At 41.7% G+C, this 16,816-nt stretch overlaps 1 protein-coding gene across 2 annotated transcripts in view; it reads right to left on the bottom strand.

Moving 5' to 3' along the window:
- Positions 1-16,816, bottom strand: part of neto1l (neuropilin (NRP) and tolloid (TLL)-like 1, like) — a 63,140-nt gene that overhangs the window by 608 nt on the left and 45,716 nt on the right. Inside the window, exons 7-11 of one of the 2 annotated variants that reach the window (XM_041961748.1) lie at positions 12,209-12,291; positions 10,691-10,836; positions 4,697-4,810; positions 1,452-2,079; positions 496-556 (exon numbers count right to left, since the gene is read on the bottom strand). In XM_041961748.1, coding sequence (XP_041817682.1) covers positions 496-556; positions 1,452-2,079; positions 4,697-4,810; positions 10,691-10,836; positions 12,209-12,291 — 1,032 coding nt within the window. Of the gene's footprint in view, positions 1-495; positions 557-1,451; positions 2,080-4,696; positions 4,811-10,690; positions 10,837-12,208; positions 12,292-16,816 lie in introns of those variants that run through there. The other variant, XM_041961747.1, reaches the window with a different exon arrangement.

The following is a 16,816-nucleotide window of genomic DNA, read 5'->3' as shown; positions in this document are numbered from 1 at the left end:
CACTGATGTACTTTAATGAAAACGTGGGATTGTGCCTATTTTCAAATTTGTGCTTTTATGTGGACGTAGCATGCGTCTTCACACGACTGATAGAAATGATTTGCTGTAGGCCTACTGGGAGAAAAGTGCAGAGGTTAGACATATTTGATAACAGGTTCAACTAAAGATGATTGGAAAAGGTCCATGCTAATGAATATCCACCGAATGACACAATGTATGACCTCAGGAGGACATACAGCAAACTTGAGCATCACAAAGACTTCAAACAAACTCATTAGGAGGTCAAGATGGCTGCAAGCAAGAAAACCATCTTGGTGAAAATGAACAATTAAAAAAACAAAACAAAACAAAAAAAATCAAATATAAACCCGCCCAAAATTCACAAAAAAGGAAAAAGAACTGACATAAAAGTATATACTGACTGGGCAAATGATGACTACACAACATATAAAGATGTTGATTGTTGGATAAGGGTGCTTACCTTGAGATTGTCTCTTAGACCCTAGTTGTGTTGTACTCTGATTCATGTTTGCTCAAAGAGCCAATGAGGCAGAACCTGAAATGTCACGGCTCTTTCATTTAATATCAAACTCCTTTTGCATAGAGAGGTCAGAATGCATAATGTGCTACATAACAGCAATAAACTTCATTAGTGCTAAACTAGTCTCTGGGATCCTTGCATGCAGACTTGTAGAAAATTAATGACAGTCAAGAACACTCTGGAAAGAGCACATAGAAAGTGCATGCAGGAGAAGGTTGCACGTTCAAAGTATTTTCTCCAAAAATGTACTCTGATGCTTTCACATAGTGATTCTGTAAACATATGCAGTTACTTTTCAAGCAGTCAAGGTGCAAGTACACAGTAAAATAGTTGTTGTTTTTCTATAGAAAAGCTTGTTCATGCCAAAATATTGAGCAATATAGAATATACTGTAAGTCATATTCACAGTTAGGAATAGAAATGGGTATTTATAATCATTTGCATAAATGTCAATGAAGTCAGTCATCTCTATGAGGCACAGGTTTAAGCCCTTGTGTTAACAGTCAAAAATTGACTGATTCCAGAATTAGTATCTTATAAAATGAGGTCTGTATTTGCTTATAGAGCTGTGACAAACCTCAAACTACGAATTGAATCAGCTGAGGAAAGCTAGCTGGACGTGTTCAAGGATGAGCATGCGAGAGGCGGCAAATTTGTCTATCGTAATTTAGCCCTTTGTGAGAAATCCAAAAGGTTTTTAATGGTAGAAGGGGGGGAGAAAGAACAAGGGTCAATGCAAAAAAAGAAGCTCATTGTAATTTTAAAAAAATTATGAGAGGAAGAGGAAGAACAAAGCTAAAGTAAGAGGAAAATGAAAATAAATGTAAGTATCCCACGCACGTTTCAAACATCCCCATAGTTAACTCTAGAGTTGTTGTTCTTGCCTCATCAGAAATCTATGGATACTGACCGCTGTACTGCCTTTTCGTGGCGTGAAAGCCGGTGGCTGGTGGTGGGAACTTCTTCCAGGTCGTCGTCCAGGTCGCATCCATTGTCCGCTGCCTCTTGCGAGTAGCTGTGCTTCATGACCAAGATGCTCCTGCGATTTCCGGTGGCCGGCAGCAAGGGCCGCACTGCCATGGGCGGCTGTGGAAGGTCCGTGAGCAGGGTGGCGGCCGCCGCGTCTCGAGCGCTCAAGTTTCCGCGGCTTCCTCGTCCACTGAGCGACAGCTGGGATATGTGGGCGGAGCCGGGGTTGGAGGAGGAGCCACAGTGGTGATCGTGGACGCAGCGCGAGGAGGCACGGCGGAGGGCGTGGTAGTTCTCAAAGTCCTCCGCCAGGTCGACTAAGTCTGCTGAGGTTGCCGCGGCTGTGGTGGCGCTTCGTAAAGTACACAGCTCATAGTGAGGCGGCTCAAAGACCTCTTGGAACATGGTGGGGTCAAAGTCCTCACGGCGTAGGATGTACTTTTTACGTGGCTGCTTGATCTGGACGATGACGGAGACGATGAGGAGGATGAGGACGATGCAACAGGTGACACCAATTATGGTCCCGTTTGTGTTGTTCAGGTTGTCTAGGATGTTTGCTTTCCTCTTCTCTGTACAGTGGTAGAGACAGAAAGGCAACATTTATGAGAAAAATAATTATATGTGAAGGCAACTATCACAATGAGAAAACACAAATGAGAAGATGAACAATTCTACTCCCTGTTAATTGACCCATTTGCTAAACCCATAGCTTAGCCACCGTAACTTGGCCTGTCTAGTTTAGGATTACCTTGGGTTTTAGTTAAAGAGAGGAGTTTGAAAGACAATTTTTTTTTTTAGTTTTTCCAAAACCAAAAATACAAAAGCAAAATTTGAAGGAATGGAACAAAAAGTGTGTTCGTCTGCTGCTCTACACTGTAATACAAGAGCAAAGCAGGTGGATCATCAGCTTTAGCTTCAGTGATGTAGCACGATAGCACGTATGTAGCCATCAAGTTTATATTTAAAAACTCTACGGGATTTTTGTTTTAAGGTAGGTCAGCTGAAACATTGAAAAGTCAGCTGAAGACAGCATTTTTGACATATGAAGCTAATGTCATCTTAATTAGCTAGCTAGCTACAGCTGATACAAGCTGCCAGTGACAGTTGTCATTTCTCGGACAAAATTTGTGAGAAAATGTGACAGAAATGAAAAGCCTGCCTTTGTCTGTCTGTCTGAAAGCATGTGATTTAAAATAGCACTAAATGATTGAAGAGGTAATCTGCTAACTGTTAGCATTGTGAACTGCACATGTGCTATGTGCAAATGGAAACCTTGACAGGCATAGCAACAGTAACTAAGGGGTGTGGGGCTTTGCTAATGGTCATGAAGATTTCTTTAGCAGCAGCTCCAAGAAGAAGATAGCAAAGATCACATGTAAAGACAACTAACAAATGGACCACACCATGTACGTGATTAAGGCCATGGCTTTCATGAGCTATCAAAAATATAACAAAAGGGTCAATGGGTCAAACACAAAGAGCAGCACAGGCTAACAGAGTGTGTAGAGAGGCAATCTGTGGGGAGATCTGTGACATTTAAAAGCTGGATGAACGTGCAGCACAGCACACTGAGCTTCAATGACAGCAAATGGTAACATTCAGAAGTGTAAAGGAGAATGGAATAAAACTTGACATTTTACCACTAATGAGGACAAATGTAAGGACTGCGGTGGCAATATGCATTACTAGAGCGGAAAGAAGACAAGTAACAGGCTGAGAAACATGCCCTCTTGTTGCTGAGTTCTGCACAGTTTCAAACATAGACTGTAGGGTGGAAAGGTATCTCAGTCTGAGTGAGGAATAGGTCATGTAGGATTGACATAATTGATTCAATATGTCATAGGCTCTGCTTAAAGCTTCAGAGAGTTACAGTAATGTACATTCAGAATACACATGCATCTCTGTGTGCAGCCTTTCTGTCTGATCTAAAGGAAACTGTGGGGCTGCAAAACAAGAGGAACTGAAGCAAATTTGCACCAGGTGAAAGAGGTTTTGTGTGGAAAAACAAACCAGAGCACTGCAAGCCAAGCACAACAGCATAATGATCATCAACAACACATTGTACTTATTGGCGTGTGAGTTTCACTGCTGGAGGGCACAGGGGAGCTACACTATAGATCTCAGCTCATGTACTTGGAATACGGTGATGGGCCACGAAAGGTCAAGGAACAGAATTCAAATTAATTGGCAATATAAAACAGAGAAAAACTAATCCCAAGAGTCCTCACAGATCTCAGCTAATTATTGGAATGGCATCATATAAGAAGATGGAGCAATAAGGGAATCTCAGTTAGATAAGGAGCTGCCAGTAGCCAGCCACTGGGGATCAAAGTATAGATCCAGTGGCTTTAAAATTCTGAGTGGAGTGAGGGATTGAGCTGCAGAGGAAATGAAGAAACTGACATTATCACAAAGTCAGGGAATACGCAGGACCTTGCTTGCCATGAGCCATGAAACAGGGTAAAATAAGGACGCCTTCAAAGAACGTAAACAAAGACACTGTCCACTTCTTGTGCATTGATCTGGGCCGAGAACAAGATCAGCTGAGGGTAGAACATAAAATCTGGTCTTCTAAACTGTATTATTCTATATCAAAAATACTAACACACTATTTATGCATCTGAAAATTTGGTTTTAAAGTATTTCTCTCATTGTGTGACTAAATCATCAACAATCAAAGTTTAAAAAAAGGGAAAATGAATTTTAAAGGTGTTAAAGTTGGCCATTTAACAACAGTGGGAACAGTGGCCAAACAACCTGATCCAAATGAAGTTCTGATTGGTACAGACATCACTTTTTGAAACTTAGCCCCACCCCCTTTAAACCAGTGAGAAGAGCACCGAGAAAAAAGAAATACAGAAACCTCTGTGTGAAATAACCCAAACTGTTAAAACTTTGCCATAAAATTGGGTGTTCATGCAGGATCCTATCACTCACAGTGAGAAGCTGATTAGAAAAAATATATTTTCAGGGCCTTTAAAGATAAAACTATTGCTAAAATGATACAAAAAAGAAATAACACAATTTTTCCGTCAGAAAAGTCACAGCACTTGATAGCTAAAGTGTTGCAGTACTATCAGTAGCAGTCGTCAGTAGGACATTCAGCCTAGCAGTTCAAACCCACTCTGTCTCCCTGTCGCTGTCCACGGTGCTGAAACATTCAACCGTCTCTCTAAAACATCTCACCTTTGCACTGGTTCTCATCCCAGGGGTAGACACAGTTCTGCATGCCATTGCACACCAGCGTGTTGTTTATGCACATGTTGCTGTGACAGAAGAAGGCATCTGCATCACATGGAGCTGGAAAGGAAATGAACACCATAGTTATCCCACTGAGAGCTTTTTACACTAAAAGAGATTACAGAATCCAACTGTAGCGCTAGTTCCACTTAAGCATTATCCACTTGTGATCTAATCCGAAGCCGTGGAAACAGTTGAGTAAAAAGTTAAACTACTTTTTATTGAACTTCCCATCATTAACAACAGCAAATGCGTGGGGCACTGCAGCACTAATCAGTATTTGAAGTTCAGCCGAAGAAAAGTTGTAGTGTGCCAGACTTGAGGAAAAAAATTTGGACGGGCATTACTCAAATCAGACCTGTTTCCCCCCCGAACCCATCTGTTCTTCATGAATTTTCATCCTCATCCTTCTCTTCAAACATTTGCAGAGACGACTTGTGGATATGAATGAATTTCTTGGAATGTGTGTGTGTACTGTATAATTGTGTGTGCGCGTGTGTACGGGTGGTGTCTGGAAAGATGGCCATGACATTTCACAATCATCTGCACGCAAACAAATTCTTCCTGTTTATGCAGGACGTCCTTGGTACACACAAATCTAAACCAGGTCATAAACAAGAGCGCGTCCTCAAACACATGATCATCATCGTGGCACCTGCCCTCAAAGTGTACCTGGTCTGAGACACAACACCGCCATCACATCTCCACCTTTGTATGACGGCAGCGGTAGAGAGGTAGAGGCGCCATCAGCAAGATGTGGTCGTAAAACCAGTGTGATAATGTTATATATATATACACACACACACACACACACACACACACATATATATATAAGCTAAGGTGCCCTTGCTCTCAACAACCAATCATACTAATGCATAAGCCAGCCGATTGGCCAATTCATTGCTTCCTGCTGTCAGTCACAGTGGCAGCGAAAGCTAACCACATGCTAAAATAGTTTGTCCTATTTAATTTACTGTGTATTGTGTAATTTCACTGCCACCTGGTAGAGATGTTATTATAGGTAGTAGTTATCGCTTTATTATCCCTGCTGTGTTACAGTAGGCAAGTTCAGACAATGGCAGCATATGGCAGTTTTGGATTTGGAGTTTTTATGCCTCAGTGTGATGTATTTCACCGGTTTAGCCAAAGACACATTTTCCCATGTGGTTATATTTATCTATAAAGTTTCTAAACAGAATTTTCATTAAATCTATTACACCAAGTGTGTGTCAATGTTGCCATATAAAATTACACATACTGTGGGATTATTATAGCCATAGCCACCCAAGGCAGAAATACACACACATACACAATGTCAGAACAATGGTAGTGGAAGAGCCAAGAGCCACCAATCTTTTACTGAGGAAAATATAGCAACACAACACAGTAAAAATACTTTATTACAGGTAAGTCCTGGATTTAAAATTGCTAAAGCAAAAGTACCCAAGTATTATCCTCAAAATAATAGTCATCAAATGCTGTTGTATTATTATCACTGATGCATTTTGATGCAACCAACATTTTGATGTTACAGCCGGTCGATTTCACATGCTGCTGGGTTGCTAATGCTATAAAAAAGCAGCATGTTTTACAAGATCATTACAGATTTTGTTTGTAAAATCTTTATCTGCTGCGCAACTACACCACTAAATAAAAATTAAAAATGTAGTCGAGTAAAAACAATATTTGTGCCTGCAATGTGGTGGAGTAGAACTATGACGTAGCAGAAAATTAAGTACAAGGAGGCAGTGCAATACTTAAGTAAATGTACTTAGTTATGTTCTGCCATGGCAGGATATTATGAAAAAATCGCCAATGAGTGCTCTCCATTAGTATACATACTGTCCATTCTGCACATGGTTTTGTGGAAAAGCATGTGAAGGGTAAAAGTATTTTGAGACCACTTTCAATTGCCAAATGTTCCAAAAGTTACTTATTTGCCAGCGACATGTGACAGTAATGGATGGCTCTGTTCAGCTTGCCCTCTCTCTCTGTATGTCTCCCATTCTCTCTGTTTATCTCTCACTCTCTTGCCTCTCACACACAACACTGGCGCTGGGTACTAAAGCAGCTTGCCAGTGGTATGGCAGAGCTGGGGACTATTTGACAGTGTTACCGCTGTGATGTATGGCTGTTTTCATCCCGGCACTCATCCCAAGTGAATAATAACACACCAAATTAGAGTGACTTATCTCTATCTGTCTCTGTATCCCATCCTTTCTTGGCCTTTGCCAGCATTTCCTGAGTCATATTGGCTCTCTGTGTGTGTCCTCCTTATTTTCTCCCTCCTACCGCTGTTTCTCTCTCTTTCTTTCATACAGTTTACGCCAAAAGCTGTGGCAGGGCTTCTGGTAATAACCAGCAGAGGGAGCCCACTCCTTCTCCTTTCGGTGCGCCCGTCTCCTCCACACACCACAGGGCGAGACCGGTCGTTACAAAGAGCGAGATCCACACTAATCTCCTGCGAAATTAATTTGAAGATGTTCTGTAATAAAAGTGCCCTTTTGCCCACACAGAAACGCTCCCAGTCACTGCTGGAAGCATAAATTAGCTCCTAAATGAGTTGCTGATGAAAATAGTCTGGGTGTCTCTGCAGAGAGGGGGGGGCTCCAGGAGCAAAGAGGCTTCCGCAGTGAAGAGTTCGAAGCAACACATGGCTTGAATTGAATCTTTTCGAATCAAATAACCAAGATAGATCTGTGCTTTGTCTGTTTATCTGCTACTGGAGTGGAGTCAGGCTGTTTCTCGGAGATGAGGACAATGTGTCTTTAGTTGTATTTGTCTCACGTTGTTTTCCTTTTGCGATCATGATCTTTTTTTAGCGCTCACACCTGCAGTGATGTTATCTCTCACTTGCTCTAATTTAAAAGACAGTTACAGGTTATGAGCTACTGATTCTTGTTTTAACCATTTAACAGTTTACCACTTCTTCTTTCCCATTTATTACCACTTTTAAATCATGGCTAAAGAACCACCTTTTTACAACTGCCTCTTAATAGGCCTTTAACTATTAATAGAGCTATATATTTGCTTTAGCTTTGTTTGTAACTGTTATTTACCTATTTATTTACTACATTTATTGTTATGTAACTAAATCCAAGTCCACAAAATTTGTCCAAACCCTAGATGTTCCGAAGGCACCAATCAACCATGCATCCATCCATTCGTGCGTATCCATCAGTACGTTCATCCATCCGGTGCTGCGTCTCATCTTACATCCCCGTAGTATTCGTTTTTAAAGCAACCAAGATAGCAAATATGCAGCGATGACATAATCTGGTTTAAGACCCAGCAAAGATCCATATGTTAACAGACATTAGCATACTGTGCTGTTCTCAAATGCTTTCATGCATACAGTAAAGAAGCTTTGCAAGAACCGAGAAGTGATGTGTGTAGTGAAGCCAGAGCAAATTTCCATCTGCAACCCTAGAGACAGGCGTCTGTTGATGAGGCATAACAATGCTGACAGCTGAGATGTCACACAAGCACATTTATCACCTAAGACATAAATGCTTTTTGAGTAAAGATAGGCTTCACTTTCTTATACTTCACATTTATAATCTTACACTGTAGCTCTGCATAGCAGGTGTGTGTGTGTTAGTGTGTGTGTGTGTGTGTGTCTGAGCCTGGAAACAAGCAAAATCAGTAGTATCAGCAGGTATGAGCACGGCAAAAATGATAAAGGTGGATGTTTGCATTCAGGAACGTTGCTCCACCCACTGGAGCATCTCGCTGGGAGTGGGCAGCTGTGAATGGCTCTCTAAAAGCTGCTGGTCCCATTGGGAACCAGCAGCTGTGAACAAACATATAAAGGCTTAAGATCTGCCGTAGCAAGGGAGCACTTATTGTAAAAACTGCCCTATAAGCTGTAGATCCAGCTAGTGCACCTGTAATAGAGTGCACACGCACACTTGCTGTGGCCTTCCTTTCACCCGAGGAGGGGAATTAAATAACTTCTTTCTGTGTTTCTGGAATACACAGCGCTGTAGGGCAGCACATAGCTGTTTGTTGTAGAATTTTCCTTTAAAAGCTTCATCATACAAATGTTTCTAGTCGAGCCATTAAAATACTTTACTCGGCTTTCAGTTTCTTAGGGAGCGGTAATTCTTAAATGGTGTCTAATTATTTGCTTCTTCTATCTGTGCCTCGACAAATCCTTTCACACGTGCTGACTGCAGGCGTAAACATGCACTACATTACGTGATCAACCATGAAAATAAACATATTTCTGTGTGTGCATGTAAGTGCACACAAGGAAAAATCTTTGAAAACCATACCTGAGCATCATATAAATATGAGATTTTCATGTCAATAAACACTGAATACACTATACACTGCACGTGTACCTTTCTGTCAACAAAATAACAGTGCGTACACCACTCGAGTGTGTTTCATTTTTTTTTAAATTCAATTTGATCTGCAGCTGAAGCAAGTTTAAGTCAGGACACTACACTTACTTCTCCTGCTTGTGCTCCCTGTCCTCCACCTGTATACATTCACTGTTGACAGGGTTGGTGCAGTGCTGCCGAGCTGTGCTGGATGCTGCTCTAAAGGCTGAGGTCTGGCTGGGGATCGCCCGAGTGACTTAGGCAGAAGCGTTGCCCCGGCAACAGCACATCCTGGCTCTGCTTGGTGAAAAGGCCTTACAAAAGGGACACTGACTTCACAACACAAACAACTCCGCTGGCACTGCTGTCGCCTGCTCTGCGGAAGCTAGCCACTTATTTCTTCTGATCACAACAATGCGCACGCACGAGCTTATATAGACGGGTTGTCGATGTGTGAAAAGAGTGACGACTGATTGTCCTTCAGGGTCTGATGAGGTGTGTGGGTACAGTTTGTGCCATTCGATCAATCAACCATGTGGCACGAAGGAACAGTGAATTCAGGTCATGTCTGAATAACATGCCTTTTTCCACGAAGCATTGCGCCTAGCACCAATATGCACACTGTGGCGTTAAAAGAGCATTCTGAAAACAAGTGTCTGGTGCAGTTTTTCCTTTTAAAATAATAAATCCTTTTATAAAAATAAAGAGCAAAGCACCTCTTTGAAATTTCAGTCGAACTGTAAGAGAAATTTGGTGATGAATTTAACATAATTCTTGTATTTGAATCACGTTATTATGCATTTTTTGGCCAGCCCTTTATTGTTTTAATTTTTAATCTCACCCTTTGAGAGATTCCTCTTTAAGATCCCAAAATGCAGATGCAATGTTCAGTAGTGCAGTGTCTGTGTGTGTGTGTGTGTGTGTGTGTGTGTGTGTGTGTGTGTGTGTGTGCATGTGCGGGACTATATGCCATTGACACTGACATACTCTATACTTAAAAGCCTCTGACCCTCTTCATTCACCTCACTAGTCCAAAGAATGCCCTCTGCAACCCCTGTCAAACTCCAGGCTCCATCAATGAGAAGCCCGTGAATAAGAAAGAGGAAGGCTGTGTGTTTGTGTACAGAGTGTGTGTGTGTTTGGCTCAAAGAGAACCAGTAGATGTCAACACACTGTAGCTCATCCTGATATCCCTTTGTCTACCTATCTATTAAGAACAGTGCTGCCAGTGCTGCAGTGCTGAGCTAAGTCCACCGATGCTGTCATATCACATTTACCCACAGGCAATATTCCCTCTCATGGAAATCACATTCCTTGGTTTCCTGCTTGCTCCTGTTTAAATGGTCATAAAACTAAATGGAAACCTCTGACAGCACCTTTCCTACGAACTGCACACGATATAACTGGCCATAAACGCGGTCAATGTGCTTCCATCTTCCTTTAATGGCCAGCACTACGGAGCAGGCCTGCTTTATTTTGTCGTCAGTGTCGCTGTCACGGAGTGGTGGTCTGATTAATAAAGCCTTAACAGTTCCCCTCAGTAGGTGGATCATTTTGCAGTAAACATCTAAACAGCACATGTGTGTGAGTGCAGATTTCTGCTGCGGCTTACGCTCTTGGTAGGTTGTGAAGAGGATGCGGAAGCGGCTTTTGCGGCTGGCCTCGTCCGCCCACATGCGGATGACGCCCAGAGTGGACACCAGCATGATGTCGTTGGCCACCGTGGAGCAGAACTTGCTCTTCAGGTCCTCCACCGAACTGAGACGAGACAGGATGAGATAAGAACCCACAGATTATTATCAAGTAGCATGGTTATTTGCTGTGCATTTCAACAATCCACATTATTGAACAGGAGCCCAGAGCAGCCATGGTGGCTCATATTGTTCCAGGCTTGTTATCATCTGATCTCAACTTTATATTCTGGTTATCGCAAGATAACAAATTAGATTGTTGAGAGGTTCATATTTCATTGAGGGCCTATTGTAATTAATTATATCCATATCTCAAGATATCAAATATTGTTTTCTTTGATCATGATTTTAATATTTCATTGTCCTCAGATAAAAAAGTTTTGCAAGTGAAGTTGTCTGTAAAATTGTCGTCTGGCTCTTCTATTGGTTTGATATTTTGGAAAATATGCTTGTTGTCTTGCCTAGAGCTTGCTGAAAAGATCAACACTTCTCCCATATCTGTCTGTTCAAATAAAGCCAGTGAACTCAGACAATTAGCTTAGCTTAGCATAAACACTGGACACAGGGGGGAAAGCTAACCTGGCTCTGTCCATAGGTAACAAAATCCACCTTTCAATATCACCTTTAAAGATGCCATATTGTAGAAAGTGGGATTTTTGAATAGGTGCTATATAAATACTGTGAAAGAATCAAAACACTCAAATCACTGAGAAAATGCACACAGCCCATAATCAGAAACTTTGCCTTTAGTCGAGCCATCAAGACTTGACAACTATACAGTCACCACCCCCTGCTGTGACCCCAGCATGCTAAAACACCAGATGAGCTCATGCTGAAACATGGTGCCTGCTCAGGCCTGTGAGAGCTGACCTATCACAGCAGACTGGACTTTTCTTGAGCGGGGGGCCTTAAAGAGACAGGCACTAAAACAGGGTTTTTCAGACAGAGGGTGAATCGAGGTGCCACAGCAATGGACAGTATGACACAATTGACGTGTTTTTTGAACATGATAGCATGTAAACATTTTCTAGCAGGCACCCAAAATATAAGCATGAACCTGAAAATGAATATAACATAGGACCTTTAAAGCTCCCTAATTAACACGTTATATCACATTGTTTAATCTGTGTAAAAACAACTGGTTGTGGTATTATGGGGGGTCATGTGCTTGACTATGTCTTGGCTCGGTGCAGTGACTTCCTACATATGAAGTCATGTGAGGCCAACTTGACATGGAATGACTAGTGAAAAGAAACTGTGTCTTGACAAATCCTTTAATTTCTTTAACTAATAATTAAAGATTTAAGTCTTCTGCAGAAAAGGCACAACTGTATCTCAAGATATTGAGATGATGAAGTTAAGATCACAAGATAAAGGGCCTAAAATGAACGAGTAACTGTGGAGCCTCTGTATGATGTATCAAAATGTAAGAGTCACACCTGCCGCCATCATACACCGCCACAAAGTTGCGCTTGCATTCATTGGAATTGGCCATCTCATAGTCGAGGAAACGCAGGTAGATCTGTCCGACGCACCGAGGCAGACAGGAGGGAAAATACAAAGAGAAAAAGCAGAGATCAAATAAGGAAAACTGTAGACATGACAGAGGAAAAAGGTGAACATAATAGAACAGAGAGGGGTGACAGAATAGATTTTGAGCCCCCTCCTATTATAGCCTATGCATCTTACTCATTATCCCAGTGCCTGACATACTAGCAGCTCTGTAATGAAATAAGACTGACAGACTGCGGCTCATACAAAGTCATTACACACGCATATCAAATGAGGACTCAGAGACAGACCGAGTCTATTAGCTTTAGACTCATTATCCATATCTGTTGAGATAAGGCATTACACAAAACCTACAACCTTGTTAAACTTTAAGGAGACCTTGGACATTTTGCCACAAGCTTTGGATCTTCAAGACAGAAAATATCACCCACTTACAGTTCATTTTACTTTCCCCTGTCTTGATCAATGGACTCCAAACACACACAGTATATAACAAAGACTTTCAAACCATGGCAGATATATAGTGTCTGGACTGTTTTATTATCCGACAGTAACAATCCCTCATTGAGTGAAATATCCACCTTGCTTTCCACCTTGACTCTTCACAGCAGCCATTGTGGGTGAAACTAACACTTTCTGATTGCCTGCGCATCGTTGTTTGTCACTCATTCATCAGGCCGAGATCGCCCAATCACAGCCGTGGTTCTGGTCGGCTGAGCACAGCACTCGCCATCATTACGGTTAATGAGTGGACAGCTCCCGAACTGTGACAGGGAAATGTGACGCTCTATGCCGAAAGACGAAAGCTGCAGATGGAGGAGGATAATGGACCTCGCAATGTCAGCTCGGCTTCAACAACACGACAAGTGAAATGGATCGGATCCAATTCCCCTAGGTTCTCATATTGGCGTCGATAAGCTTCCATCCAATAAAAATTTGACATATTCAGCTGCTCTTTGGGCTATATTGGGTTTGTCACAAGAATCAGGGCATTTTTTGTGTTCCACTCTGTGATACCGGAACAAAATACTGCTCAATGTCACTACTAGCGTCACAATGTGAAAATGAATGTACTTCTAAATACAGTACTGTGCGTGGGGAGTGTGTACCTTTCCTAAAATATATTTGTTGCACAGTCTGAATGGATGTACATTGACATTAATGTCTTAGAGATGTTCTGGTCTCTTCAATACGCGCATGGATTTCCAATACAGTGCCTCTTAAAGTGATCGAAAGATCGAGATGGTGGATTCAAAATCCGGTTTGTTGACAGGGTAGATGACACAGGGAGCAGGTCAGTGATCTGAGGGGAACGCTGCAGGAAGGTACGCCAAAAAATGCTGTTGGGATTTGAAGAAAACTTATAAGAACAAGCAAAGAAGTTTTTACGGGTGGGTGATGTTTAAAAATGGCTCCATTACATTTGGCATGTTGCCAAAGAGGTCTGCTTTAATGTGTTATCATTAAGGTTACAGTCAAGGTTAAGGTTATAGTTAGGTGTTCTTGGCCAATTTTGTCTCCATTTGTTTTAAAGTTCAAGAGGCCAATAATGGGAAAAAGCACCAGTAAGCATGTTAATTAGGTCAGACAGTAATTCTACCGTCAGCTTTAGTAGCAGCCAAATTAGACATGAAGATTTCCACCCGCAGCACAAAGAATGCAGTTAATGCACATTCTGTAACTAATAAAAGTTAATTCAATCAGGGGGGACTCATTACAAATTCAAAACATTGTGGATTAAGGGTACATTAAACTTCTTGAACAGACTTCAGCTGGTGGTAATGGCTGATTAAAGCGATTAACCTAGTCATTAAAGAGCATAAACCTCCATTTTGACCACCATAACTGATTCTGGATGGAGTCATGAGACTATGGGTGGTGTTGGTGAAGGTGGTGGTTGGATTTTTGCTTTGGATCCAGAGATGGATGGATTGCCATTAAATTTTGGGCAGACATTCAAGGTCCCGAAAGGACAAATCCTACTGAGGAATCTACAGCCACCAGCAGGTCCAAGTTTGAATTTTTCCCGTTAAATAGCTGAACATCTGCTGGATGGATTGGCACAAGATTTTGCATCGAGATTCATGACCCCAAGACAACGAATCCAACTGACGTTGGCTGACTGGGACAATAATTCAGGCTGGCTATCTAACGTCCGCCAAGGCCAATCTCCACACGTTCACAACAGGACGGGTATAATGTGGCCGTTTTGTTGAAACATCTTTCTCAATCTGAATTTGGGTCAGACGTTCATGTCCCCCTCAGGATGACCTGTAATCACTTCAGGGATCCTCTGACTTCTCATCTAGAGCCACCATCTGGTCAAAATGTTTCATTTGTCCAACCATAATTCATGATGAAGTACTAAAACTAATGACATTCCCATCAGCCTCAGTTCTACTTTGCGTTTTTTGTTCTAATCAGCTAATGCTAGCATGCTAACATGCTAAATTAAGTTGGTGAGCATGGTGAATGCTATACTTGTTTAAGAAAAGCATGTTAGCATTGTCATTGTAAGCATGTTAGAATGCTAATGTCAGATTCATCTTAAAAGCACCACAGTGCCTTAGTGCAGCCTTACAGAGCTGCAATGTTGTCATTATCTCTGACACATTTTAAAGCTTGCTATGTGATTTCTGGCCATGCATGGTCTATCTGACTAAACCTGAAGTCAGCTTTTCACAACTTATGAGAGCTCTGCATTAACATCAGTGATGAGCTGCAGTTGTTTCTGACTCCTGTAAGTAACAGGTAATAGTCGGAAAAGATAAGAATAATTAAGACTTGGTGCTCATTCCTGTAAACACAACAGATATGCTTGCTGAATCCCTCATATTACAGTTCAAGCTTATGGGTTTGTCCTCCACAGGTCCAGTTTCATGGGTGGTTTAAGCACAATAGAGGTTCTGGCGCAACAGGAGCAACAGCACAAAGTAAAGTAATGCAATCCATCCAGCAGTTGTTCTATATCTGGAAAACAGCACAGCTAATGGAATCTATTTACTGGTCCCTTTACCTCGAAGATATGCACCACAGATGTACTACTTTATCTAAAAATCTAACTACTGTCATCTCACTGCCACTGTGAATTGTAAAACCTAGTACAGGACAGATGGAAATGTGGCTTCTGGACATGGCTATTATTGTAAGTGCTGGTTGTTGCAAGCTTAGCTTCAAACAACCACAAACCAAACGCTTTTTCAATTATTGTTATTTGGTGGAGGGGGGGTGGGACGCAGTGATAAAAGAAAAAAGCCTTTACACTTTGCTGCCACATGCACACTTTTAAGCTGTGAAAGATGACCTGGATGAAGCATTTTTCCTTAATGAAATGGTGTAAATGGTATCACGGACAGCAGTCATATCCATTTGCGTCCTGCTGAGTTTTAGCATGGAAATATACATAACAAGTGCAATTTTTATGCATGTGATGTCGTTTCTCAGCCCCGCATTCACTAAAGCAACGCCTGACTGATGTCGTTTACTAGATTTGACTGTAAAGGCGATCAAGGTGGCCTCGTTGTGTGAGAGAGACATGCTCAAACCCACAGATGCATAAATAAGAGCTTTTCATGTTGTTTTTTCTTGATGCTTAAATTTTCTGACCAGTGATGAAGAAAAATCAGAGTTCAGACGGCGTCACGAAGCCAAATGAGGGCAATGGATCAGATAGATACAATCACCAATTTGTAGGACGAGAGATTGGCTCCAGCAGGAAAATGGGCTGCCTCTTCATTGATTCTGCAGCGACCAATAATGACGCAGAATCCATCACTGACTGGGGAAGAATATATTCGTGCCGCGTTCGTGCTGTTCATTACAGTCAGAATGAATGTCCATATTTTGGCCATTATCTCCATGAAAAGATACAGGGGGTGTCACGCAGAGCAGGCAGGTGCGGTGGAAAACAGACAGGACATAAATGATGTCTGAGGAAAATGCAGTAACTGTTACGAGCCAACATGAGGCAACTACAGTAAAATATTCCACCACAACCACCAGCCGTCAGCTGAATTTAGACAGCTGAAAGAAAACGACAAGAGGAAGAAATGTTACTAGAAAAACACAGATTGCAGTTGATGAGAGTAATCTGGTAAAGTTCCAGTTCCAGTCATTGAAACACACTTCATCTCTTAATCCTAAAAGTGATATTGTGTCGCCACTAACTGCATGTTGTTGTTTTTTTACGTCGCTTTGGATGCCAGTAAAAGCTAATTCACTTGTTTTTTTTTTGGTCGTTTCTGTTGAATCTCTTTATAGAAGAAGCTGAAATTAAAATGACACATGGGGGTGTAATGCAATCACATTACGGCATTAAAATTGGTGCAGTGCTGTCACTTCTGGCAACAACACATGGTCATTACTGCTTACTTGCAGGTGTATCTTTCAGTCAGCCTCCCCTTTCTCTACCTTTCAGGCCACCCCTCTCTCCACCATCTGCCATCTCACCCCTAAACTTCATCCCTTTACATTTGGATCTCCGATAAAATGCATTATTAAGGATATCTTTCGCTTATCCCCTCCTTTCCCAGTTT

The sequence above is a fragment of the Chelmon rostratus genome, chromosome 20 (assembly GCF_017976325.1).
Source record: "Chelmon rostratus isolate fCheRos1 chromosome 20, fCheRos1.pri, whole genome shotgun sequence".
Classification (NCBI taxonomy): domain Eukaryota; kingdom Metazoa; phylum Chordata; class Actinopteri; order Chaetodontiformes; family Chaetodontidae; genus Chelmon; species Chelmon rostratus.
This window is presented reverse-complemented; position numbering and strand designations above follow the sequence as displayed.